The following is a 25,346-nucleotide window of genomic DNA, read 5'->3' on the forward strand; positions in this document are numbered from 1 at the left end:
TGATGGTTTGTTATCATTTGTTGGGCTCCGACTAGTCCCTGGAGGGTAACAGTGCTTTACTTGCCAATTGCGTGGTTTGTTTTTGCTATCGCAGGATTTTTGACCTACATTTGCACAGCGTCAGTTTTTCGAAATGAAACAGATCAAATCCACCGGGGCGATACATTTAACCTCGTCCTGTGTTAAAACGCATTTGTCTGAACTTTTGCTGGTTGGTTGGTGTGTGTATTTATTTATTTAATTATTTGTTTTAGGTCCAAGACGCTTTTTGAAGAAATACGTGCCTCCATAAACAACAACGACGAGGAGGACCGCTCCTTCTGGAGGCCTGTGCTCCCTTGGGGAGGCGTTTTTACCATCAAGGCAGGACGGAAAGCCATATCATGCACGCCTCTGTACGTGGAAATCCAGCTCAAAAACACCTGCACCATCGATGGCTTCCTCATGATTCTTTATGTGATTCTGCGGGACAACCAGGGCTTTCGCAGGGAGCTGGCTGTCTTCCTGGGCAAGCAGTTTGTGGAGCATTTCCTCTACCTGATGGACTCCTGTGACTACACCACGGTGAAGATGCTGTGGATCTGGGACAGAATGTCTAAAAGGCAATATCGCTCTGAGATCCACCAGGCAGCCCTGGAGATCGACCTGTTTGGCAACGAGCACCAAAACTTTACAGAGAACCTGGAAAACCTCATGTCCACCACGCAGGAGAGCCTGTGCACCAGCTGGAGCTGTCCAGCCCGCTTCCAGGATTGCCTCAAAAGTACCATCAACATCAGGTAAACTGTATTTACCTACTATTCAAGTGTTTTGTTAAGACACAGTTGCTGGCTTTTTACCCAAAATATGTTTTTTTCCCCCAGTATTTGATGTTTAAGTGCCTTTCAGCAGACCTCAGCTGTGCATTGTCTTATGCCAAAGTTGGCAGAAAGAATTGCAATCAAGTGTTGTGACGTGTTTGTGAGTGGATTGTTGTTACATTATATTTTTCACATTTCTAAGAATTTCACTCTGACCCTTTTCCCTCTCAGTCCTCCTCACGAGCTTCCTCACAGAGACCCAATTCAGTCAGCTGTGGATGAGTTCTTCTGCCCCAAGCTCCTGCTCTGCTGTGAAATTGGGTGAGACACGGCAGGATCTTCATTGTCGTCGTCTTTTTCAGCGCTGTGTTGTTGTACTTCCTTGACAATTTTTTATTTATTTTAAACAGATGTGATGGTCTAAGGGAATTCTCCCAGAGGATTTTCTGCCATGGCCCGCCACCCTTTGTTATCCTCAACATGCAGCAGTGGAAGTCAGAGGAGCTGTCGTATGTCCCTTACCATCTGGCTCTCTGTCAGCACAGGTATGAATCAGAGGTGGATATATCTACAGTAGGTTCTGCATTGCTGTTCATTCAAACGATGTGCCAGTGTAGCCTTCATGTTGCTCAGGTGGAGCCCGGCCTCCTAATGCTTTTACATCTGCTGAGCCAGAGGCCTGTGCACAGTCATCATAGCTGAATTAATGGAACTTTATTTATGATGCAGGATGGTCATTAAAATTAAAAATGTCCGATAACTATCCTGTCTGATCAGTGATTAAATTTTAAATGTCATTTGGATCTTCTCCACTGCACTGTTGTGCTGCCTGTCTTTATTTGTTGGGATTTCTTTCATTGGAAATCAAAAGAGCAGCAAAAATATCTGGAAAAATCTACTTTCCAGTATTGAGAACAATAAATGTTTTTCTTACCTGCAGGTACACACTTGAGGGTGCCACACTGTTCAACAAGGAGGAGCATCACTACTCTGCAGCCTTCCAGATAGACGGTTGCTGGATGCACTATGACGGTCTGAGGAACGATAATCTGATCTTGTTACACAAGCCCCCAGAGCTCCTGCTGCTGTCCTCTCTGGTCTATGTCCGCACCTCTGACAAGTGAACTCATAGTTTCTCAGGTGGACATAGAGTACAGATGAGCCAAAGTCTCAGCACATGCCAGAGTGATTGCATTCATCCAGTTTTTTGTTGTTACATTACCACAATGTTGTTCTTTTCTTACTGCATTGCTATAAGTTTTAATTCCTGTCCTGGGTTAGCTTCCTCAATTCAGCTGAATGCTTGGTTAAAGCTGACAGTGCAAAATGGAAATGACATCTTTTTGGGCACGCTTGGAATCCAAGAATATAATGGACTATAATAGTCCAGGGTTGAGATTTATAAACAATCATACGAGTCAGTACTGAATTTCATATACATGTGCAGTGACCATCGGCATAAGAGATTAGTAGGTAAAACTGCTCTGTAGAAATTTCTGTTTGGAGTTGATACTGACACAAGTTTTCAGTACAAGTATAAAAAGTATTGTTTGTTTTTTTTTTACCTCCATGGTTGATTTACAAAACTCTCCTGCCAGCCGTGCATGCAGCGATGCAGACCTCTCAGCTGTTGTGCATCTGTTTGGCAGTGCTTTTCCATAATAACCACTGGTTAGTACTTAGCACAAGCATAATGACACAGAGGGTGCAATTGAATCAAACTTGGTCATTATGCCAAAGAAAATATACAATCTGCTAATGTACACACAGTTTTTCCTGTCTTCATAGTTCCAAAGGTCTGTGTACAATTCCCAAGTCCTCTCTGGTTCCTGCACTGATCAGATCCATTTCATTCCCAACGCAGACACACCAGCGCACAAACATAAATGTAAGCCCCCTTGCTACAGGGATTCAACGCAGTACTGTAATTTAAGCTTATGTTTATGCATTTCAGTCCTTTCCTAAAATTAAACTGGTGCTTCCCCCCCCCCCCCCCCCCACACTTACACTGTGGGGTGAGGAAAAACTACTAAGTCCCCGCCTACCAGGTGAACAAGTTAAGGTTTAAATTTGAGGTAAGCATTTGCCAAAACAGGTGAAAATATAAAATTATGCCAATTTAGAAGTAATCTGAAATTACACTACAAGCTGGCCTAGAAATTCATTCAGGCCACATGCATAAACCGATGAATAAAAGTCAGACAGTTCACAGCTTGTTCAGCACACAGCAGTCTCAAAATGTTACGTTAGTGTTTTGTTTGGTTCAAGTCAAAGCATTACTGTTGTCACACAGTGCCTCTCTCAAGGAAAGTTTAACATGAATCCAGTTGAGAGTTAATTCTTGGATCAAGATTTTAAGTTGTTTTTTTTCCCTGTTTGTTTATATGCTGACACTGTCTTTACAATACAAATACAGATATTTTTGAAACCTTGCCTATGGCTCCAGTTTATCATCCTTTTTCACGTGCATGCCAGGAAGAGATGCAGAAAAAGCAGGCAGTACCTTTTTAAGGCAGGCATTTATTTTAAACTGGGTACAGCTGCACCACATAAACAGACTTAAATGTATGTAAAATGTCTTCAGTCAAACATGAGAAAATGTGAAAAGCTACTGTTTTTAAACACCTAATGTTATCTTGTACTTCCAGTATTAATCCACAGGATATAAAATTCAAGATCATCACCTTACTCCAGACACACAAGGAAATGTAAAAAGAAGCAGAGTGGTCATTTTGGCTAACATTGACATCAGTTTCATAGGATTTCACCCCCCCCCCCCCCTCCCAGACATAAACAGAGTGGTAGGCCACTGCAGAACATGTGTTAGTCATCCATCTGCTTTCTTTGTACAAGCACTTTGGTGAGAGTGGTGGCAAAACATGACATTTAGGCCATAATTTAAAGAGAAAGAAGAAAAAAAAAAAAAAAAAAAAAGCATACATCTGTTCTTTTTTTTGCAGATTCACGTTTCCAGATTTTCATCAGCCTCTCTCCAACCTTAAAATAGTTAGTATACACATCAGAAATGGCAACATATGTACATAACAGTGACAAGATGAATCGTGGCAGCGGCGACGGCGCACAATTACGCCTGCGTGATTCTGTGCCGTGGCTGCAGTGCTAAAGTGACAAACACTACTACAACAGACCAAAAAAAACAAGAATTTAGAGAACACAAACAAAACAAATTAAATACAAAATTAATAGTTGTGCCGTTTTGAAATAAAGTGTACAGACATACAAATTAAGTTGTGTGTTACTTTTCAAATAAATCAGAAATTCAAAGTACTTGACTTTGATGGGGAAAAAAAGAAACAAATCAATGTCAAACCGCGATTCTCACATGTGACACTGACCAGTTTGCACGGCAAATGTCATTTAACTTCTCATCTTACAGATTTAGTTTAGAGTAAACAAGGGCAAGGTGAAAGAACACACCTATGTAGTGTTTACGAGACTTATAAGTGCTGAACTGCAGGAAAAAAATTCATCTAAATTGAACCAAATAAACACATGCTTTGTGCAAAATGAACCAGCATGCACAACAAAAATGACAACATAGGATGACTGGTTGGTTTAGACAATGTCAAGCTACAGTCTGATGTTTCATTTGGACATCACCAGCCAACAGTGTGATCTGACAGACATGCTATGTGGGGGTTCTCTTACACCAACATTAGATGCCTTGGCCTTATTCTATTTTTTTTCTCTTCTTTTTAAAGAGACAAACAACAAAACATAATTTAACCCACGAAAGGAAACAAGTCTTATTGCAGTATCTAAATGCCATTAGCTTAAATCAAAACATATATAGAAATTACAATATGTATCAAATAGTTTGGTAAGTGCAATGCAGAGCTTGGTTAAAGTTCCCACTTATGTGCAAACATTAGTCCACAAAGCAACGCAAAAAACCCACAACCAACAACCCATGCCTTGAACATAAAACAAGTGACTTAAGACGCATCACTACCTGGCCGTCTGCTAATCGAGTGTCCCCTCTATTGCTGTGCAGTCACTCGAGCCCAGTCGCACGCTTTGAACTCTCTCCCAGGCCTGGTGACAGCAACAACATGGCCAGAGCTGGCAAGCACAGCCCTTGGTGCCTTATCATCCACCTCCATATATAACCACATGGAAGAATGCAGGGAAAATATTTAAAAATGTGGCACAAGGGAAGATGTTGCGTAGGACCGTTTCCTTTTCAAACTTTTTGCCGTTTCACACCAATCTGTGAAAATATTACTTAAAACCTAAGCTTGCAAGCAAGACCTGGCCACGTGTAGACATGTTTTTAGAGGAGGATTAACTAGCACAGAAATGTCTGACCCAATCACAAATAAAATCGTGTTCAAAGCCAAGAGAGGATACCAGCTACAGATAGTTGACAAAGCATGCTCACATCCTGCAACTGGACCAATAATGGAGAAAGTGTAACATTTAAAAAAAAAAAGTTTGAAGTATTTGAGAGAAAGAAAAAAAAAAAGAAAAGAAATGAAATCATGCCAATCTTCTCGCCTTTGGGGACTATGCAGGTAGAAGTTTGCAGTTGTTGGCCCACAGGCTTCCCTTTTAGTAGCTTTAGGGGCCACTTGCATTTTCTCCAATTAAATTAATACGATAGCAAATAACTATCACCAGTTACACAGCAGAGGCCTAACAGAGTTTGACATTAACTGGATGAAGCAACGCAGACAAACAGCTAAATCCTGAATCCTAAATATAGCACCAGTTAGTATTGTATACAGACCAAAAAAGGTGAAAAGAAGGCCAAGGTCAGTTTCAACTATTGTGAACAGTAGCAAGTGCATGATCTGACCTTAGACCGATGCAACAGAGGAGAGAATATGAGACCCTTTTTTTTTTTACTTTTTTGTTTTGCGTTTTTAAATGGCTCAGAGGATGAAGCAGAGACTAGTGGTGAACACTTTAAGGAAAATTCACCTCTACAGTGGCTGTGGGAATCAAACTGTACACACATTAGTGAGCCAGTGCAGAAAAACATTTACAGGCAATGCACTAGAGGATATATTTATATCTATATATTTCATTTAGACCATTTACAAGAGAAAGGCAGCCCTTTTTTGAGAAAATATAAATATTCCAACTTTTCTATTTTTTGTCAAGCACTGATGTGGATGCAGAATTATCCTGCGTTGCTGAGCCCAAGCATCAGTTCTGCACGCAGACATGTGACAAAACAGTTCTATCTGACATGCACATACCCCCTGGACCATACACACAGACATACACACTATATGGCCAATAACCACATAGTCATCAAATGCACAAGCAAACTGCAGTGTTCTAGGAAATTTGAACACACAGCTCTGGTTGCAGCAGAAAAATTCCTAAACAAAACAAAACAAAAAATTTAGCACAATTAAGGACGTGAAGCACAACATAAAACTGTCTGCAAACTTGACGAAGAATTTTGTAACGTAAATAAGCAGATTCCACAATCCTCTGAGACATAGCTCGAAGTCCTCATTGTGGTCCAGCAGCAATAGAGCGTTCATCTCAGTTTTCCAGTGACAGTCATCCAAACACCATCCACCTTCCTCCGTTATCTCCAGAACCTTCCAGCTCTTCCTCATCCCTGCAGCACGGACTGCAGTCCCCCTTCTAGCCAGCCAGCTAGCCCGGTACACCCATCCACTCAGAAATGCTCTGATGTTAACGAAAATGTGCAGGCAAGCTCATCTGCACCTGGAGGATGAATGTGGGGAAGGAGGAGGAGAGCCAAAAAAATAAAATAATAAAATAATAAAAAGAGAGAGAAAGTCTTCTTTGTGTCTAAGGTAATTTATTGGGTCCTAGCTGGCTGGGCCATGGGTCAAAGGGCAGTCAGACCAAAGTTACAACGGCAGTACATCATGCCACTGGAGTCCAACCAGCTGTCTGAGATGGGATCATAACGCTGAACGGTGTTCAGGTAGGATGACCCAGAGTGACCTCCTACCACATAGAGGTAGTTGTCCACAATGGCAGAGCCCACACCTGGAAGACAACAATACCACAAACATCTCTCATTATAGGCTTTTCGTGTTATTTTCTGGATCCAACCATCACAATAGAGTCACTCATTTTGAATTTAAAACTCAAAACTCACCAGTTCTGGGTTCGTTCATTGGTCGGCACGCCGTCCACTGGTTTTGATGTGGATCGTACCGCTCGATGCTGGACAGGTGCGACACTCCGTTGTGTCCACCCACCACAAATATAAATCCAAGCATCACACCTACTCCGAAGTTGATCCTCTTATCTGCCATGGGGGCTACCATTTCCCAGGCATCCTTGCTAGGGTCATACCGCTCCACGCTGTGTACAGTAGACGCAGCACAGTTATCAAAACACAAAGGTTAAAACGCTCCAACTCACCCGCTACTTGCAATACCTAGCTTTGCTTCCAGCTGTGCCTTCACTTTGAGATATTTATGGCAATATCCACAATGACCAGTCTTTGCAGACCTAAAGGTGAGCTCACATTACACATCTGGTGTAAGAATGCCTCCTCCATCTCCTGTTCCCCTTCTACTAAAGCCTAAATGACAGTTCAGAGAACCTTTGTTCAGCTTTGAATGGGAGCTATTGCTCAGTCAAACAGAGGCACTGCTGCATTGTATTTATTTTTTCCACCACCACTGTTATAGCTGTGTGCTGAGAAATTTTGTTAAGTAATGTAAACACAATGGGGCTCTTTCTATGCATGCGAGCTTCACAATGCATAATGACTGAGCAATTTTCTTTTAATCGTACAGGGAAAAAAAGAAAACAAGTTAGATGGTCATATCAAACACGCCAATTTGAACTTGTAATGAGGGAGCGATGAATTCCTGAGAGCCACTGGAACATTGGCAAACTAAGCCATATAAGCCACGGGGGGGGGGGGGGGGGGGGGGGAGAAGAAAAATGTCCCCACAGATTCTGTCCAAACACATTTTCCTGAGGGGTTTTGGGAGTCAAGGAAACAAGCAACAAGAGCGCTGCTCTCTAGTGACCTCAGCAATACAGCAACACATTTAACAACCAATTCTGTTATGGCTATCCAGCACTTATTAACAAGCTCCTGGTCTTTTTCTCAGCTAGACTCGATATCCTTCACTTCATTGCCACTTCTAATAAATAATTAACATAACCCTGAGAGGAAAGAACCCCCCCCAAAAACAAAAAACACACACACACAACAACAACAACATTTTAGGAATTCTTAAAGTCCTAACCTGTTTCGTTAAAGACCGTTTTAAACTAAAGATAGTAGTGGGGGGGGGGGGGGGGGGGGGGTACAATTTTATGTCACACGCATCTATACAAAGCATTATTTGACCGCTAAATAAATTGGAAAGTCATTTAAAATTGCCTGGTCCAAGTATTTAATGGTCACTTGGAGACAACATGCACTTAGAGTAGTTGTGTATATATGCTCTAAGTAAGATTACCTGTTCATATGTGCTGGGCCATAGCCTCCAATAGCATACACCATCCCATCTAGGACAGCGGTGGCAAAGCAGCTGCGAGACTTCGTCATGGGTGCCACAGGCTGCCACTCCTTCAGCTTCGAGACATACTTCTCCACAGACTGGAGGTAATACTGGCCGTCATAGCCTCCCAGGGCATACAGCTCTCCGGCCAGGACCACTACACCGAGAGTGCTGCGACACTCTGCCATACGCTCCACTGAAGACCACGTGTTGGTTTCGGGGTCCCAGCTTTCGACTGTGCTCTCGTGCCTCCGATAGCTAATGCCCTGCCTCATATGTGTGGCGATGCCTCCCACAACATAAACTTTGTGGTCCAGCACCGCCACTCCAAATTCATATCTGGGTACACTGAGAGGGGCCAGTCCTATCCATGAATCCGTCTGAGGGAAATACATTTCCGTGCTGAAAGACAAGGAAAAAACAAAACACTAAGACACTTTAAAAAAAAATTTAAGTTTAGAAAGTTGCTTTTATACAAATGCATCCAATTGTAATCTACAAGTCACTAGCATTACCTTTCCAATGTGGCAAACAGTCCAGCCTTGCCTCCTACTGCAAGCAGCACCTTTGGGGCACACCTGGGTCGTGCAGACAACACAGTCTGATAGGACAGCCGGTGTTCAGGCATAAAGTGATATTTGAGGGCCTCATTGAGCAGATGCTTGCAGGCGTGGTCATCTCGTATAAGATGGTTGGCTTCATATAGGCGAGTGAGGAATTTGACGCTGAGCAGCGGAAGGCGAACACAGTGCAGCAGTTGAGCCAGATGCTGCTGTCTCTCAGTTACATCATATTTGATCCATGATTCGAGGGCATAAAATACAGTCTCCTCTGTGACTACCTTAAGGCAATCATTGGACACAATTTCATCCAACTCGGCTCTCGTCAGTTCAAAAAACTCCTCCGTTTGACAGACTTCCTCAAAGTTCTCACAGATGAACTTCGTTGCAGCCAAGCACAGGTCATGACAGCCGTAAGTCTCTGCAAAGCGGGAAATGCCTATACAGTTTCCAGCGTCCAGCTGGCTCTCTAAGAAGGAACAACACTCCTTAAGTACAAGCTTAACCTGGAGTAAGTTGGCAGCGGGGAGCAAAGATTCCACTGTCTCCTGGGAGATAAACACCGTCCCGGTATAAGCATACTCCACTATAGCCTAGAAGCAAAGACAGCACAAGTGTTACAATAAACATGCTACAGCAGTTAATCACTGTGGCTAGCAAGTGTTGGATAGAAGCATACCTGCAAGGCAGCTTCATCAATGCACTGGAACTCCACCTCAGAGGTCTCCTTTTCTGACAGGTTACCCGTAAACATGGCCTTGAAATAAGGACTGATGCTGGCCAGCACTACTTTGTGGGCATGGATCTTGGCATCACCCACACGCAGCACAATGTCACATAGTTCGTGATCCTGCCGCAAGAGCTGGAGGCCTTGCAGCAGCTCCTCTGAGTGAGGCCGTGTCAGACTTGCAAACATATAGGACTGGTCCTGCTGGTCCATCTGAGAGCAGCAAATCACAGATCAGTGTAATGTTTTGAGAAGAGTCATAAAGTCAGTGATGTTTTCCAAAGATGGGCCGGTCAGCTAATAGAAGTCCTGGACGTTATCCAAGTGCCATACGGCTCTGACACTACAAGCCTGAAAAGTCACACTTTCTGGCTTGGGTAACGTGACGTAATAACAGCACGCGTTAAGTAAACAGGCCTGGGCAGTATGATGCAGTCAGACATTATTTCCCCCGAACCAAGTATTGCATTAGTTGTTCTAACCAGTTTTGTTAGCAGATTACTGCGAGTTAAGCTAAATATGCATGGTCTTTATTAAGAAACAACGCAGCGTAAAGTCATCTACACGTATTAGCTAAAAACAACACACATTCTAGATTGCCCTAAAACCAGGAGGCTAAATGTGAGCACTCTGTATCCAAGCTTTGGCACAACGAGTCACAACAACACATCAGTTTGTTAACTGGGGCCTTGATTTCTGAACGCAGGACTTGGCCAGATTAAAAATCGCTAGCTACCTCTTAGCTTAAAATAAGCACACAGCTAATACGGTAGCCAGTACTGTAAAGCTCACCAGCAGCTTAGCAGTTTGCATAAACACATTTGCACGAACATCACACGCACAACGCTCATGTGTGCACTGTACTGTCAGTATATTATTTTTCCACGCCAACAAATACAGAGAGCTGATATTGCCGTTTCCCTGCGCTGCAGTCACCGCAGGTTAGCTGCTAAAAATAAACACGGTTCCTGTGGCTAGCTGTATCATTGATTGATATACAGTAACATGGCTGACAGATACAAAACGTGACGTTGTAGCCAGGATTTAGATAACATTTAGCATCGTCAGATTAAGAAAAGCAAACCTGTAGTTTACAGCCCGTCTGGCGTGCCGCTGTAATGACCGATTTTGCAGTGGCGACGACAGCGAAGCCCGGGCGGCTATCAAGAAAACAACCTGCAACCTAGCCACAAAGCTACAGACGAGCTCTTATTATAACCAGCTACCAGGGCAGCACACCCACTTCCGGTGATTTTCAAAATAAAACGATATTTGCCGTTATTTAATTCACTGAATGGTTAAGAACCAAATCAATGACAATGCTCGTTATTGAGTTTAACCGTATTCTACTTGGTGTTCTTTATTTTACTTATTTCCTCCTTTATTTTACTCATTACTTTTATTTTCAAAAAATTCCTCTCTGCAATTGTGCTCTCCGCTTATCCGAGCAACGTAAATTGCATTGTACTGATCGATTGCTTTATAGTTTGAAAAAGAAAATGTGTTTCACAATTCAAAAAAGAACTATTTACAAGAAATGAACACATTTTTAGTCCAATACAAACCTACCGTGTTATGTGGCAGCATTGCAGGCATATGTTTTACTTGAATGTGGGAGGGGAGAGGAAAGGAAAGTGCAAAATGTAGGCACCAGGTATCATCGTGACACTACCACTCACATGATATATTGCTGCTAAGTAAGCACACATAATTTACCCTTTTGTTCTCTTGTGTTGGGAAGACAATGTATGTTTTTTTAAAGGAATCATGTGCCCTTTAGCTCAACGTTGTTACTAAAGATGACTACCAAGAAGAAGCTTACTTGGTTTTTACGAGTTTTTGAGAAATAAAATATCCTTGTATCAGACCTCTTCATGAATTGTATTGTAACTTCTGTGTGTGTGTGCAAGGGGCCAGAGAAGAGGAGGAAAGGGTGTTGGCTGCTGACTAAGTTCACAACATGATGTGTTTTTCTATGTGGAATGTTTATCTTTGCCAAAAGACAAAAAACAAACAAAAAAAGTGCCAGGACCAGTGATTGTATACACTCTCAATTCATATTTCTATTTTGGGATTTAATTAAAAAAATATTTGGAAGAATGCTGTTTTATTGCAAAGACTTGTGAGCTTAACAGCAAGTTTTTTTCTTATTAAAATGAAATATACATAAAGTCACAATTTAAAAACACTAGAAATACAGCCCAGAGCCCTGACAATTTTCCACTGATTAGTTTTTTTAAGGTACAAGATAATATCAGAAAAACTTAAAGCTACCTTATATAATAATCTATTTGTTATTATGTTATTAATAATCTGTGTAGTCTAGTTTATACCAGTGCCTCGCAATTTATCAGTTCATGATAGATTTGCATAACAATAACGTCGACTCACCAGCAGTTATAACTGACATGTTATGGGGCATAAAATAGTCCATATTTAGAATAAAGAAACTTCTATACATTTTCATTTTAGTTTAGTTTAAATTTTTGTGAATACAAAAAAAATGAAATAGTAAACAGTCTTTTACACAGTGATAAATAAATACCAAGAAAAGAAAGTATACCTGTAATATGTGTGAATGTGTGTGTGCGTGTGTGTTTTAGTGTTCAACAAAGAGACCAAAAAATAACTGGATAAATAACTTAAAATGTTATTTTAGAGTTACATTTTATGCCAACATGGGTGTGTGCTATATGTAACACAATGCAGCACTTTATATTCATGCCATAACGTATTGTTTAATTTTTAAATTTTATTTACATAAATATGGACATTAAACTTTTGTCAGGAAGTTACATAACTCCAAAACGTGCTGAATATATACAGTGAAGAAAACTAGATGTAAAATACTTTGATTTTCCTGCATCACATAATCACATTTATAATCACCGTCTATTTTGAGTCTTAACCTCAGATTCCTTGTAACGTCTCAGTCTGGGCTGCAGCTCCGTGACGACGATGCCGCCTGGAGGAGCCTGGTGCTCGCGTCTCCATGGAAGCACTCAGTTAGTTTGCGACATGTATTCGCCATTTTGCAGCTTCGGTGTGTGAAGTAACGGGGTGGGAGGGGGGCTCTTCTCGAGGTGAATACCTCTGTAGCTTCCAAACATTCAACACTCCAGACGTCAGCTAAAACAGCCAGGGAAATGTCTGCACTTAGAGAACTGTAGCGTCCGCAGTATGTCATGGAAATTTGGACGACGAAATATCACATAGGGTCGCCCAGCGTTGCCGAAGAGGACCGGGAGAAAATGCAAGGTCTGTTTTCTTGCTGTTTTTCTAACTTTGCTAGCCCAGCCACACAGAGCATACAACGGCGGAAAAAAATAGCGGAGCAGCGAGTTAGCTTAGCACCATTTCAGTGGTGTTGTAGTAAGCTAAGATTCTCTGTAGCTTCGCTAATTAGGCTGCTTAGCGGTAACGTGTGATCAACGTTTAATTGTAAGTCAATTGAAGGCATTACTTTGTAGCAAATAACAGGCTAAAGCTCCAATCGACACACTTCCAAAGCCTAACTAGTTATTTAAAAAAGCAGAAATAATGTAACATACAAACGTAAAGGTTGTCGTAACCATTTTTGTGGTAACTACGTTTCCAAGAGCCACAAGTGGTTGTGTTCCTTCGCCCTTATCTACCGTATCATGGTGATCGATCTGGAGCACTAGGAGACTCGCTAAAAACATACACCGTTATGTTGCTCTGCCTTGCTAAATATTTTAATGCGGTGTTACAGGAACCGCTAAGCCCTTTCTTGACTGTTAATTCTCTATATTCTCTATATTTTGCATTCACAGCTTGACAAACGGGACTGTGGTTTTTCCATCATCAACCACTCAGGATGAAAGCACCAAGTAAAGAGGAGGAGCATTACTGTCCTTGCAGGATTGTGTTTGCTTCCTTGGATTCTAAAATTTGACCAAATCCACCAAAAGAGTACCAATAATGATACCTGGATTGATCACCCAGGAGTTACAGGAGCAGCTTCTGGATGTGAAGAATTACCAGAATCGCACAAATGGGGTGGAGGAGCTCAAACACATCCTCTCAGAAGTGGACATTAAGTCAGTCCCTTCTGCTGGCATTGAGGCGTTTATAAATTTTCTCCCGCGACTTCTCGACGATAGTAATTTTAAGGTGTTTTCTGGCACCTTGCAAGTTTTAAACTTGTTAATTCGGAAGCTAGATACAGCTGTAGACAAATATTTCAAACATATAGTCTTAGTCGCCCTAAAGGCTTTAGGGGATACTCGCACTGTCACCAGGAATGAATACCTGAATGTGTTTCGACAGCTGATGAAAACTATTCCACCCCAGCAAGTATTGGATCTTGTAATTGGCCACTTGAAACACAAGAATTCCAGGGTTCGGGAAGATGTCCTTAACATCATTATGGCAGCTATGCTCACTCATCCTAGGAAAGATTTCAGCATCCCCAAGCTTTGCTTTGAGGTTGCGCCATACCTGGCAGACAGCAAAAGGAGGGTCCGACATGCCGCCCTCGAGCTGTTTGCTGTTTTTGACCATTGCCTTGATGCACGGAGAAAGCCGTCTCTCATGGAAGCTGTTGACATGGTTGAACTGAATGAGGATGCAGAAGGTCTGATGGCAGCTGTACAGGCAAGACGAGCAAGGCACATACTTCCAAAACTCTCCTCGGAAGGTATAGTGGAGTACGGCTTGGTGGTGCCCAAATCGGGCCAGCGGTGCTCACCACAGTATGGTTCTGGAGCTGATTTAGACTGGGTGTTGAATGGAGGGCGGATAAGTAGTGCCAGGAGCCACAGAACAGAACCAGACTGTGACAGATTATATGGCTATGGCAGCTTAGGCTCCCTCACCGATGACCTTCCACTTCAAAGGAGGATTGTCAGCGCGGGCAAAGGAAAGAACAAACTACCCTGGGAGATGTCGAGCTTCTCGTCCACTGAGAATGACCAACAGCAATGCAGTACACCCAACGGAAAGTGCACTGAACAGGTGGAGCTCATCAACACTGGGGATAATCTCAATAATCTTTTATGATAATTATGCCATTTGGATAACTTGCAATGATTTAGCATCTGTTTTTAAATACCTGTTTGCTTTTTCTCTCTCACCATGTCAAAATAAGACATAGTTTAGAGGAATTATCTGGTTTATCGCCAGTTAATTTTCCCCAATAACAGATGATTTTGACTCATATTAATGAAGCAAATTTCAGTTTTGCACATTAGGGCATGATTGCTCATCTGTTGACTGCCTAAACAAAGGAATATTTTTAATATTTTCCTTTAAACTACTGAGTATCAAAGCAGTTCATGTTGATTTCTCCCCCAATGAGCCAGTAACTGCAGTCACTACATGAAAGGAGTGGTTATTTTTGTCCTTGTTGTCTGTCTTATTTTACTCATGCTTAGCTTGCAGATAACATAAATGTTTGCATTATCAGAAACCAGTATTTTTTTAGTGAGATGAGTGATAACTAGAGGCAGCCTTCCAAAGATTTATAAGACATTTTAGAGGTGGCTTTTTCTTCAGAGACAGTTTTGAGGACAAAGCCTAAATATAGATATAGCTCTCATGATGCAGTATGTGATAAAGAGCAGCAGCAGAAAGGGTTTTGCTTCTGTGTGTCATTTTGTAAGTTTTTTTTAATACATCCTTGCACACGTCTTCTTTTAGAACTGCCTTAACACCCCCCCCCCCCCCCTTTTTTTTTTGTTTTTTTGCTCTTTGAAGAAAATAATGTTTTCCAAGACTTGGAGTATGAAAATAGACTAAGATCGGTGAATTAATTTGGCTCTTAGTTAGGGGCGGGTTTTTATAATCGATTCATCGATTAAAATCGATTCTGGCTTGGATAACGTAAAATCGATTCATTAAAATCCTGAATCGATTTTTTAATATAAATTTATTTTGTCCGAAATGCCAGAATCTCTGGTGACATCTCACAAAATTTCAAGAACCACCAAACAGTAAATGAGAGCAGGTACAGGGATTCTGCACATAGACTTAAACACACAGCGCAACCCGCGGATCAGAATCAGTTAGATGTCGCCTTTCTCACAGTCGGGGCTGAAAGCCGACAGCTCGCTGATCCGGGTCTGCGCTTTGTGTTCACGCCCTTTATGCGCTGATTCTAAAGCTGTTAGTTTGATCTCTCTCCAAACAATATTGACCGAACCAGCAGCAAAAGAAGATCCAAACGCTTCACATAAACATCGTCATGAATTCACTCTTTTACTGTTTTGCTTCCATTGCGATGCGCAGCTCTCTCCCTCCCCCTCTCTCCCTCCCCCCCCCCCTCTCGAACAGTTTCCCTTTCTTCATTATTCGCTTGCTTGTTACGCACAAGTCTACTGTTGTTTACAGCGCTGTCGGCCGCTGTTTTTTTCCCTTTTACATTCTTCCGAAAATAAAACCTCATTTCTGCTGTTCAATACTGAACAAATTTAAACTTTTTAATATTATTCAAAATGCAAAATGCTTAGCCGTGTGTCTAATAAAACCGCTGTAACGTCAGAGGTAATGTTCATTAATTAATGGTTTTCTTTCGTTTTTGATGTACTGCAGAATATTTTTATAAAATCCCAGGCCAGGAAAACCTTCATGTTTTTCTGTGTTTTATCCTCAGCTACTTTGACACAAAGGCCTCTGCTGTGATGCTCACACCTTGGATAAAGTCTTGCGAGTGTCAGCTTCCTTTTTATAGATACAAAAATATGTAAATGTTCTGATCTGAATTATACTTCTGACTGTCAAAATTTCCCAGATTTAAATCGAATCGAATTAAATCGAATCGTGGATCGAATCGATTTGGGACCTTGTGAATCGGAATTGAATCGATTCTAGAAATCAGTGACGATACCCAGCCCTACTCTTAGTTCTTTATAACCACGGATAAATGGATAGACTCTCACTGGTACTATTCCTGTAGGAAATACAGTAGATGACTCATTTTTCCTGTATAGTGACACCATTGCTGCAAGGATGAGCGCCCAGTTTCAAGTACAAGTCTTGCGACAGTAGCTCTCAACCTGTTTGAAGGAAGGAAAGGAGAACATGTCATTTGTAACCTAACAAACTACAAGAACTTATTAAGCCATTACCAGCTTTATTTTAATAATCCCCTGGCTTTTTCTAAAATTAGTTATCAATTGACTGTGTTTTGTTCTGGGAACTAATATCCAGCTCGGAGCCTGTATTCGAGAAACCTTGCGTTTACAGCAGTGTCTGTTTCCCAGCAACCCCATTACCAGATAGCGCAGTTACTGAAGTGATCGTGAAACATAATTGGTAATAACACAGAGTTATGCTTGCAAAACATGGCCTATTGCCTGCTCCACTGTTGATTGCAATCATGCCAAGTGCTCTGCTATGAGTGCTGATCAGATTATAGGCAGCGGAACTAATTTCAGCCTCACTGTTTTATCTGAGTGGTTGAAATACAAAAAAACCACACAAAAAACAAAGCAGTCTTTATTCATCTTTCTAAGGTTGCGTTGTGACCTTAAAACTTAAATGTGAACAGTGGACATCATACACCAAATTAAACTTTAGAGTAGCAGAAAGACCGTAAGCATATCTCCTGCGTCCCTTTGTTGAGTGAATGACATTACATTGAGGTCCCCGTTATAGTTAGCCTTTGGACAAGGTTCATCATTTTTGTAATTTTTTTCCCTCTCCAACCCACCACAGTGTATTTGAAATGAAGCAATCAAGTTGGCAGTGTAGACTTCATCCTTTAGGAATTACATTTTTTTCCACAGTCATTTTAGCAGGATCAGAAATAACTGGACAGACTATAGTTATAAAAGGTTTAGCATGTCAGTGTCTGCTCAAAGCTTGGAACCTATGGACATCACTAAATGCTCTTCTCTGCAGGAGGAAAGCATTTAGTGATCTAGTGTGTGTCTGTGTTTTTGATGGAGTTATTTTTCAATTTCACACAAGGAAAAGCACAATGTGAAGTGGCAGAGTATGTGCGAGTCTCATAATTGGCCTAGAATTGCTAGAACTGTCAACTGTGGCTGAAAAAAGATGTGCTGAACTGTGAATGCTTCCCTGTTGAAACCCCAGAGATGATTATCAGACAGCAGCACTTGTTTTTATGACACTTGTTTTACCTTTTATACTTAATGTTTACCATTTAAAGAAATAATTGTACATTCTTTCACAGGGGTCAAATGGGGACACTCTTTCTTTGTCCAGGAAGCCAGAAACCTACATACCCAGTTTTAGTAAGTACCAAAACTTTCTTCTCTTTATATAATCTGACTGCATACCAGTCAGATTATACAGGGAGTGCAGAATTATTAGGCAAGTTGTATTTTTGAGGAATAATGTTATTATTGAACAACAACCATGTTCTCAATGAACCCAAAAAACTCATTAATATCAAAGCTGAATGTTTTTGGAAGTAGTTTTTAGTTTGTTTTTAGTTTGAGCTATTTTAGGGGGATATCTGTGTGTGCAGGTGACTATTACTGTGCATAATTATTAGGCAACTTAACAAAAAACAAATATATACCCATTTCAATGATTTATTTTTACCAGTGAAACCAATATAACATCTCCACATTCACAAATATACATTTCTGACATTCAAAAACAAAACAAAAACAAATCAGCGACCAATATAGCCACCTTTCTTTGCAAGGACACTCAAAAGCCTGCCATCCATGGATCCTGTCAGTGTTTTGATCTGTTCACCATCAACATTGCGTGCAGCAGCAACCACAGCCTCCCAGACACTGTTCAGAGAGGTGTACTGTTTTCCCTCCTTGTAAATCTCACATTTGATGATGGACCACAGGTTCTCAATGGGGTTCAGATCAGGTGAACAAGGAGGCCATGTCATTAGTTTTTCTTCTTTTATACCCTTTATTGCAGCCACGCTGTGGAGTACTTGGACGCGTGTGATGGAGCATTGTCCTGCATGAAAATCGTGTTTTTCTTGAAGGATGCAGACTTCTTCCTGTACCACTGCTTGAAGAAGGTGTCTTCCAGAAACTGGCAGTAGGACTGGGAGTTGAGCTTGACTCCATCCTCAACCCGAAAAGGCCCCACAAGCTCATCTTTGATGATACCAGCCCAAACCAGTACTCCACCTCCACCTTGCTGGCGTCTGAGTGGGACTGGAGCTCTCTGCCCTTTACCAATCCAGCCACGGGCCCATCCATCTGGCCCATCAAGACTCACTCTCATTTCATCAGTCCATAAAACCTTAGAAAAACCAGTCTTGAGATATTTCTTGGCCCAGTCTTGACGTTTCAGCTTGTGTGTCTTGTTCAGTGGTGGTCGTCTTTCAGCCTTTCTTACCTTGGCCATGTCTCTGAGTATTGCACACCTTGTGCTTTTGGGCACTCCAGTGATGTTGCAGCTCTGAAATATGGCCAAACTGGTGGCAAGTGGCATCTTGGCAGCTGCACGCTTGACTTTTCTCAGTTCATGGGCAGTTATTTTGCGCCTTGGTTTTTCCACACGCTTCTTGCGACCCTGTTGACTATTTTGAATGAAACGCTCGATTGTTCGATGATCACGCTTCAGAAGCTTTGCAATTTTGAGACTGCTGCATCCCTCTGCAAGATATCTCACTATTTTTGACTTTTCTGAGCCTGTCAAGTCCTTCTTTTGACCCATTTTGCCAAAGGAAAGGACGTTGCCTAATAATTATGCACACCTGATATAGGGTGTTGATGTCATTAGACCACACCCCTTCTCATTACAGAGCTGCACATCACCTAATATGCTTAATTGGTAGTAGGCTTTCGAGCCTATACAGCTTGGAGTAAGACAACATGCATGAAGAGGATGATGTGGACAAAATACTCATTTGCCTAATAATTCTGCACTCCCTGTATAAAATGAAAGCGTGTTGACATGACCAACACTTCTGCCAGATCCCAACAGAGACTGGAACAAAATGTCATGCTAATTCACTGTTGGTTAGTACGGCTATTGGTTGGTACAGCAGTCCCACAGAAAGGGGCATCGACAGCAGCTGTTCATTTAGTTTAAAAGCAGTTACTGACACTGAAAGAGAATGAAGGACCTGTGCTGTATTTTGAGCTGAAGCTTGGTTGGAACGTATCAAACTTACTTCAGCGGGTTAAAGGTAGCATGATAATTTTCAGGATGGACGCGGGCAGTAAAAATAGCAGCATCAAAGTTATTGTGGCTTGCTTTATTGTTGATTAAAGAGATTAGACTCATTTCCAATACTGCTGCACCATGTTTTTGTAAGGTAGGGACATGCTAGTGGTAATCCTAAAAAAAGGTAACAAGTTTGGACATGTGCCTGAAATATTGAAATGTAGTGACCTCTTTAACACCCAATACAAGTCAATAGTGTGTTTAGCTAAAACTTCCCACTCTTGCGTAACGTCACTGTGTAAATGTGCAGTTTCTATGGCAGCTGGTGCGGCTTACCTATGCTCACAGGTGAGAGTGGAATCAAGCCGCAACTCTCCAGTCCAGAGTTTACCAGCTGAATGGAAAACACATTTATCAGTGATTTTTTTTTTTCCATTCCCTTTTTTTAACTTGCTTTTCATGTTTGTTTGTTTTCTGAGCTGTTCAGAAACTAAAACATCTTAGCTAAAGGATCGAATTCTCAAATTTTAAAAAAAACTTTATAGGACTTTGTTGATAAACCTTTTCATAATAGGCATTATTAGGGTTTTTTATTGCTGTCATTTTAGTAACTACTTTTTAGCGTTTCTGTTTTTAGTGAAAATGTGGAAATATACTTTGTGTCTAGGTTCAACGGAGCCCCGAAAACCCCAGGCCTCCCGAAGGAGGGAGTCTCCTGCGCATCTCAGGAGAAGTGGAAGCCTCAACTTAGAACCTGATATCTTTAAAACCACAAACTTCTCTGACCCAGATGTTGGTATGGAGTTATTTCAAAAATATTTTTACATTTAAAGTTCTTTTTATTGATTTATTTTGAATAAAATTTGAGTAAAATCTTGAAAGTACACTTAAAGTGGCATTAACCATTTAGTGTCCTTATACAGTTTTTCATGGGTCTGATGAGTGAATGTAATGTCTGACAGTGGCACCCAAAGGACGTCTGCTCTCGAGGAACCCCAGCGTTGAGCGAACATTTTCCCTCCCCTCAAACCCTACTACATCCAGCTCCTTTCTTCTTCCCTCATACCCACTGGCTACGCTCCCAGGGGGCATGCTTACCCCAACCCCATCCCGCCGTCATGCAGACTCCTCCCTCTCTATGTCCAACACCTGGCCTAACAAGAAGGACAACAGCCCCCAACAGCGAGAAACCAGCCCCTGGAGAGAGACAGCGAGTGCTGCAAAAGGTAATCTAGTTGGAAAAAAGAGACTTCATTTCATATGTGTTTGTTTGTGATGCTGAAAATTTTTTTATTTATTTTTTACCTTTGTGGGGGGGTTTTCGGGTTACTATCCTGTCCCAGATGACTTCTCTAGCAGACGCTCTCCCAGACCTCTTTGTGCCTCCCTCATGAATTCTTCCACGTCATCATTCAGACGGGCACTGAGCAGTCCCAGAGGTACCTTCTCCGTCTCACCAGTAATCCCTCCAACAGAGCACATCCATTCCATTAATGGCCAGAGATCCAATGCCTCAGGAAGCCCTCTGAATCAGCAGTTAGAAAAGACCCTTAATGTGGACCCTGGTGGCCTCAGTGGTGTGGATGATCTTCAAGAAGATGATCCTCTGGACATGCAGGAGGTCAGCACAATTCTCTATTTTATATACTGGATGTTGTTTATAATCAGCCATCAAGAAGGGCCCTGCATGAACAGGCAGTTGAAGTAAAATGAAAAATCAAGCCTCTTTGAGTTCCTATTAGCTTTGTAACTTGTCCACAGATGCTCAACTCCCTGCGCTCACTACGCAACAGCGCTGCCAAGAAGCGGGCCAAAGCGAGCCTTAGTAGTCCAGATCCAGACAGTCCTGACTCAGCTGTGAAGGTGGACTTGGGTCTAGACTCGCTGTCAAACACTTCTCCAGTGCTTACCAGCTCGACTAGTGAAAGTGGACTTTCTAGTCTGAGCTCAGTTGCAAACTCCAGCTTTAATGGCATGAAAAGGTAAAATATCCAGATTTTCTGCATTTGGCATGTATTGCTTATGATGTTGCCTCACATTTTCATGTAGTTTGACTGTGTTGGTCTGAAATTATGTTAATACACAAGATAAAAGTCACCTCCATATACTGCAAATACATACATAATTTAAAAAAAAAAGACAGTGGGACAGGGGTATAAAGTGGGAAGTATATTTGAAGCATCGGTTTTAACTGTTAGCCACATACTTATTCTTGGTGAACCCTTCTACTATAATCAAAATACCAACAAGGGAGCAGAATTAATTAAAAAAATGTATTTTACTTCATTTTTAAAATTTACAACGGAAAATAGAGCAAATACAACAAAAAAGCCATTAGTTATAGAGTGAAATCCAGAGACAAAAAAGTAACCGGTAAGATGTGAAGTGATCTTTTATATTAAATGTAACAGGGAGATGTTTGTTTATTAATAAAGATGACCTTGTGTTGGGATATGGGATATGTTGCCTGTTGTGTTTAATCATGTTGACAGTTTTAAGAAGCTCTGACTTTGTAGTCTTTAGGTGTTCTCTGATGATGTGTTGAATGGTAGGCAGTTTCTCATGATCACTTCTCACTTGTCACAACTGTCACCAGCCCTGGAAACTCTGCCTCTGCAGGAATGAAACCTCGCATTGCAAGAGTGCCTTCTGCAAAACTGAGGTCTTCTGTGTCCTCGGACTTCAGCAGCCTTCAAGGTAGTAAAGGAGAGAAAGGTTTTTCCCAGTTGATGCATTGCCGTGTGTCTTTTTTATATTATTTTATTTATTTACATTTTTGTTTTCTGTTTTTTCCCAAGTGTTGTCCCAGGGAGATGAATTCTCATCTAAGGTGGGTGTGGTTGGACAGAGAGTTACGTACTCCAATGGCATAATCAAAACTGCCGAAGAGAAAACGGTACCATCCCCTCCATTGGTCAGACCAGCTTTTCACGAATCTTTAAAAACTCAGAAGCATCCCAAAGGTCAGCTAGCATCGATGAGAACAGAGTGCTATATTGGATATACCTTCTAATAGCATTTTGTGTGCTTAAATAATTAAATCTCATTATTTATCTCTTTTGATGTTCAGGATCCCATAGTCACAGCAGCAGTAGGAAATCACCAGGCACAGACATGTCTGAAGGAGTAGTTGGCAGAGGTAAGTATGTCTGTGAAGGTTCTCAGTCATCCAGGTCATCGTAGTCAAAGGAGCTTGCAAAAAAAGGCGTCTGGACTTCTTTAAGTTGCTTGAAGACGTTTCATCCGAGAAGCTTCTTCAGTTCTAATGTCAAATGGTGGAGAGTCCCAGATATAAACCTAGTGGGAGTTTCCCCCCACAGAGGGACAAAAGGACCCCCTGATGATCCTCTAATCGCCTGAGCCAAGGTGTAAAACTGGGTGTGGGCCCCAATCAGCCAGAGTATCGGGTGAGTTTAACACCCACTCACATCCTGGGCCATCTGATCTCAGGAATTCGCATGATAAGGTGGGGCCAGGTTTCACAATGAACTCACCCGAAACTCTGGCTGATTGGGACCCACACCCAGTTTTACACCTTGGCTCAGGCGATTAGAGGATCATCAGGGGGTCCTTTTGTCCCTCTGTGGGGGGAAACTCCCACTAGGTTTATATCTGGGACTCTCCACCATTTGACATTAGAACTGAAGAAGCTTCTCGGATGAGAGGTGAAACGTCTTCAAGCAACTTAAAGAAGTCCAGACGCTTTCCTTTGCAAGCTCCTTTGACTTGGCAGAGGTAAGTTTCAGATCTGTAAAGGATACAAGTTATCATTTGATTGTCCAGGCTTTTGCTGTGTTACTAAGCTGATGTAGCTCAGTGCTGCTCTTGTTTTTTTTTTTTTGTTTTTTTGTTTTTTTTAAATAAAGGACTCAACAACATATCTTTTATTTCTCCCATCCGTTTTTTTTTAAACTACACGTTTTCAACTAGCTATAAATTACAGCTGCTTTCTGGATGTATTTTTAAATAAAGCTTATAAATATAAACTTGCTTGTTCCTGCATGATCACAGTTAAACCGCTAAAAGATTAGTCATCTTATTCCCTCATGCTTATTAGGCATGCTTGGCACTGCAGTGTCCTCCAGCCATCCAGGAGTTCTCTTGCCACTTGAGCACTTATCGTTCAAACCCCCCACTGATCCCTCAGTGGGCATCCACAGCAACCAAGACAGTGATATCATCCCACGTCCAGAAGAGGTTAAGGTTAGTCACACTCTGTTCAGCGGTGGATGAAGAGTGTTGCTATATATTACTGTGATGTTTAAATAGTAAATACTGATGCCATGTTTATATTGAATATACGATATAACATATGGCATCATTTACTTTGGGATTAATAAAGTATTCTTATTCTGATAATGTCAATGTTTTTTGTGCGTGTGTGTTTTGACTCTCTGCTTAATACACCCCTAATTAATTGTCAGAAGAGAGACAAAACACATTTTAAGTTAAAATGTTAATTTCAAATTAAACAAAAACTATATATCTATATTGTGTATATAAAAAAAAAAAAAAAAAAGATAATATCAGAATCAACCATATGTAGTGAAAACTTGGTATTGACACAGCTCCGTAGTTCATAATCTCAAGCTTCCGGTTAGCAGAATCTGACCCTGTGTGTGCTTTTGTTTTGTTTTCTGGTTGCGCAGGAGAGGATAAAAAATGCAAGATTTGGCCGGGATAAGAACAGGCTGGATCAACAAGATGGCCCGATAAGTCAAGGGCAGTATTCAACAGATCAGATTCGCTACCGTGTCAGGAAGATGCTGTCTGATTCACCAACAGAGGAAAATGGAGCATTAGTCATTAAAGGCAAGAGAAAGTTTTTGAAACTTATAAATCTCTGCTTTTTTATTTAAAAAAAATAAAAAGCACATTTCTCACAATAAGACCTTTTTTTTATTTTTTATTTTTTTTGGCTTAACATTTATCCCTCATCATAAATGCCTTTTATTTTGTATTTAACAAATGTGATGCATTTTTGTGACAGAAGATAGATTTAATTTTAACCTTTAATTTCTTTAAAATAAATAAATGTTATGGTTAAAAAAATCCATCTTTGCAGATAGCTTTAAGTATTTTATAACTATCTCATATAGTACTTTTCTTTATTAATCTATACACGTCAGCTTTGTGTCCGCTGCACCCTTGGGCATACTGAACTCACAAAACAACATAACTGTTTTGCACAATGGCCTAAGGAGTAAACAGCATGTGTTAGTGTTGATTTGCACCACAGTCCGATCATCCCATCACATCCCCCTGTGGGATTTCAGATGACTGATGGCGCATCCCCAACAGGGCAAGGGGAGCAGAGAAGGTTAATGTGCAGCTGTTAGGGTGGAGGTATCCACCCAATGTAATGCAAAATGTGTGGCTCAACCACACAAAGCTCAGTGGAGCATGCCGGGAATTTCTTATTACCAACATAAAGAGATCTTTAAACATTGACATAAAACAACATAATTAAAGTGGACGGATGTCAGTTAAAGAGCTAAAACATCGTTGACTCATAAAGTTTGCCAGCTGTACTGTTTTACCTTAGACCTGCAGTACAGACTCGTGCAGTCTGTTTTTACAAGTGCAAAATGTCTCACTTGCCTCTCTTCCACTCTTCATTGTTTCCTGCCCACACACAGCAGAGTTTCTCCATCAAAAACTCCTGGTGGGGAAAAATTATGATGATGATAAATGAGTGTCTTCA

The 25,346-nt window shown here is 41.2% G+C and overlaps 3 protein-coding genes across 6 annotated transcripts in view; 2 read left to right on the forward strand and 1 right to left on the reverse strand.

Annotated features, from left to right (window-relative positions):
* dorip1 (dopamine receptor interacting protein 1) overlaps positions 1-5,739 on the forward strand; it is a 17,950-nt gene extending 12,211 nt beyond the window's left edge. For both annotated transcript variants that reach the window (XM_086274636.1, XM_086274635.1), the window contains 4 exons: positions 255-779; positions 1,032-1,121; positions 1,211-1,345; positions 1,741-5,739. In XM_086274636.1, the coding sequence (XP_086130762.1) occupies positions 255-779; positions 1,032-1,121; positions 1,211-1,345; positions 1,741-1,924 (934 nt within the window). In that variant the 3' untranslated portion in view covers positions 1,925-5,739. The remainder of the gene's footprint in view (positions 1-254; positions 780-1,031; positions 1,122-1,210; positions 1,346-1,740) is intronic.
* On the reverse strand, positions 3,576-13,162 carry klhl28 (kelch like family member 28). Of its 3 annotated transcripts, none has more exons than XM_086274633.1 (6): positions 12,478-13,162; positions 9,521-9,781; positions 8,797-9,434; positions 8,240-8,683; positions 6,913-7,121; positions 3,576-6,800 (listed from the first exon to the last, which is right to left on the reverse strand). In XM_086274633.1, the coding sequence occupies exons 2-6, from the start codon at positions 9,779-9,781 to the stop codon at positions 6,637-6,639; spliced, it is 1,716 nt and encodes a 571-aa protein (XP_086130759.1). In that variant the 5' UTR covers positions 12,478-13,162; the 3' UTR covers positions 3,576-6,636. The 3 variants fall into 3 exon arrangements, with proteins under 3 accessions (XP_086130759.1, XP_086130760.1, XP_086130758.1); XM_086274634.1 differs by having other exon boundaries at positions 12,458-13,162; XM_086274632.1 differs by lacking the exon at positions 12,478-13,162 and adding an exon at positions 10,653-10,801.
* Positions 12,543-25,346, forward strand: part of togaram1 (TOG array regulator of axonemal microtubules 1) — an 18,310-nt gene continuing 5,506 nt past the window's right edge. The window contains exons 1-12 of the mRNA XM_086274628.1: positions 12,543-12,826; positions 13,363-14,545; positions 17,727-17,787; positions 20,310-20,438; positions 20,605-20,868; positions 20,986-21,263; positions 21,404-21,624; positions 22,239-22,339; positions 22,441-22,605; positions 22,713-22,781; positions 23,700-23,845; positions 24,292-24,454. Coding sequence (XP_086130754.1) covers positions 13,511-14,545; positions 17,727-17,787; positions 20,310-20,438; positions 20,605-20,868; positions 20,986-21,263; positions 21,404-21,624; positions 22,239-22,339; positions 22,441-22,605; positions 22,713-22,781; positions 23,700-23,845; positions 24,292-24,454 — 2,632 coding nt within the window. The 5' untranslated portion in view covers positions 12,543-12,826; positions 13,363-13,510. The remainder of the gene's footprint in view (positions 12,827-13,362; positions 14,546-17,726; positions 17,788-20,309; positions 20,439-20,604; positions 20,869-20,985; positions 21,264-21,403; positions 21,625-22,238; positions 22,340-22,440; positions 22,606-22,712; positions 22,782-23,699; positions 23,846-24,291; positions 24,455-25,346) is intronic.

Source organism: Aulonocara sp. 'chitande type north' Nkhata Bay, linkage group LG19 (genome assembly GCF_057382095.1).
Source record: "Aulonocara sp. 'chitande type north' Nkhata Bay isolate Kocher_YH1m ecotype deep benthic linkage group LG19, A_spYH_male_GT1.1, whole genome shotgun sequence".
In the NCBI taxonomy this organism is placed as follows: domain Eukaryota; kingdom Metazoa; phylum Chordata; class Actinopteri; order Cichliformes; family Cichlidae; genus Aulonocara; species Aulonocara sp. 'chitande type north' Nkhata Bay.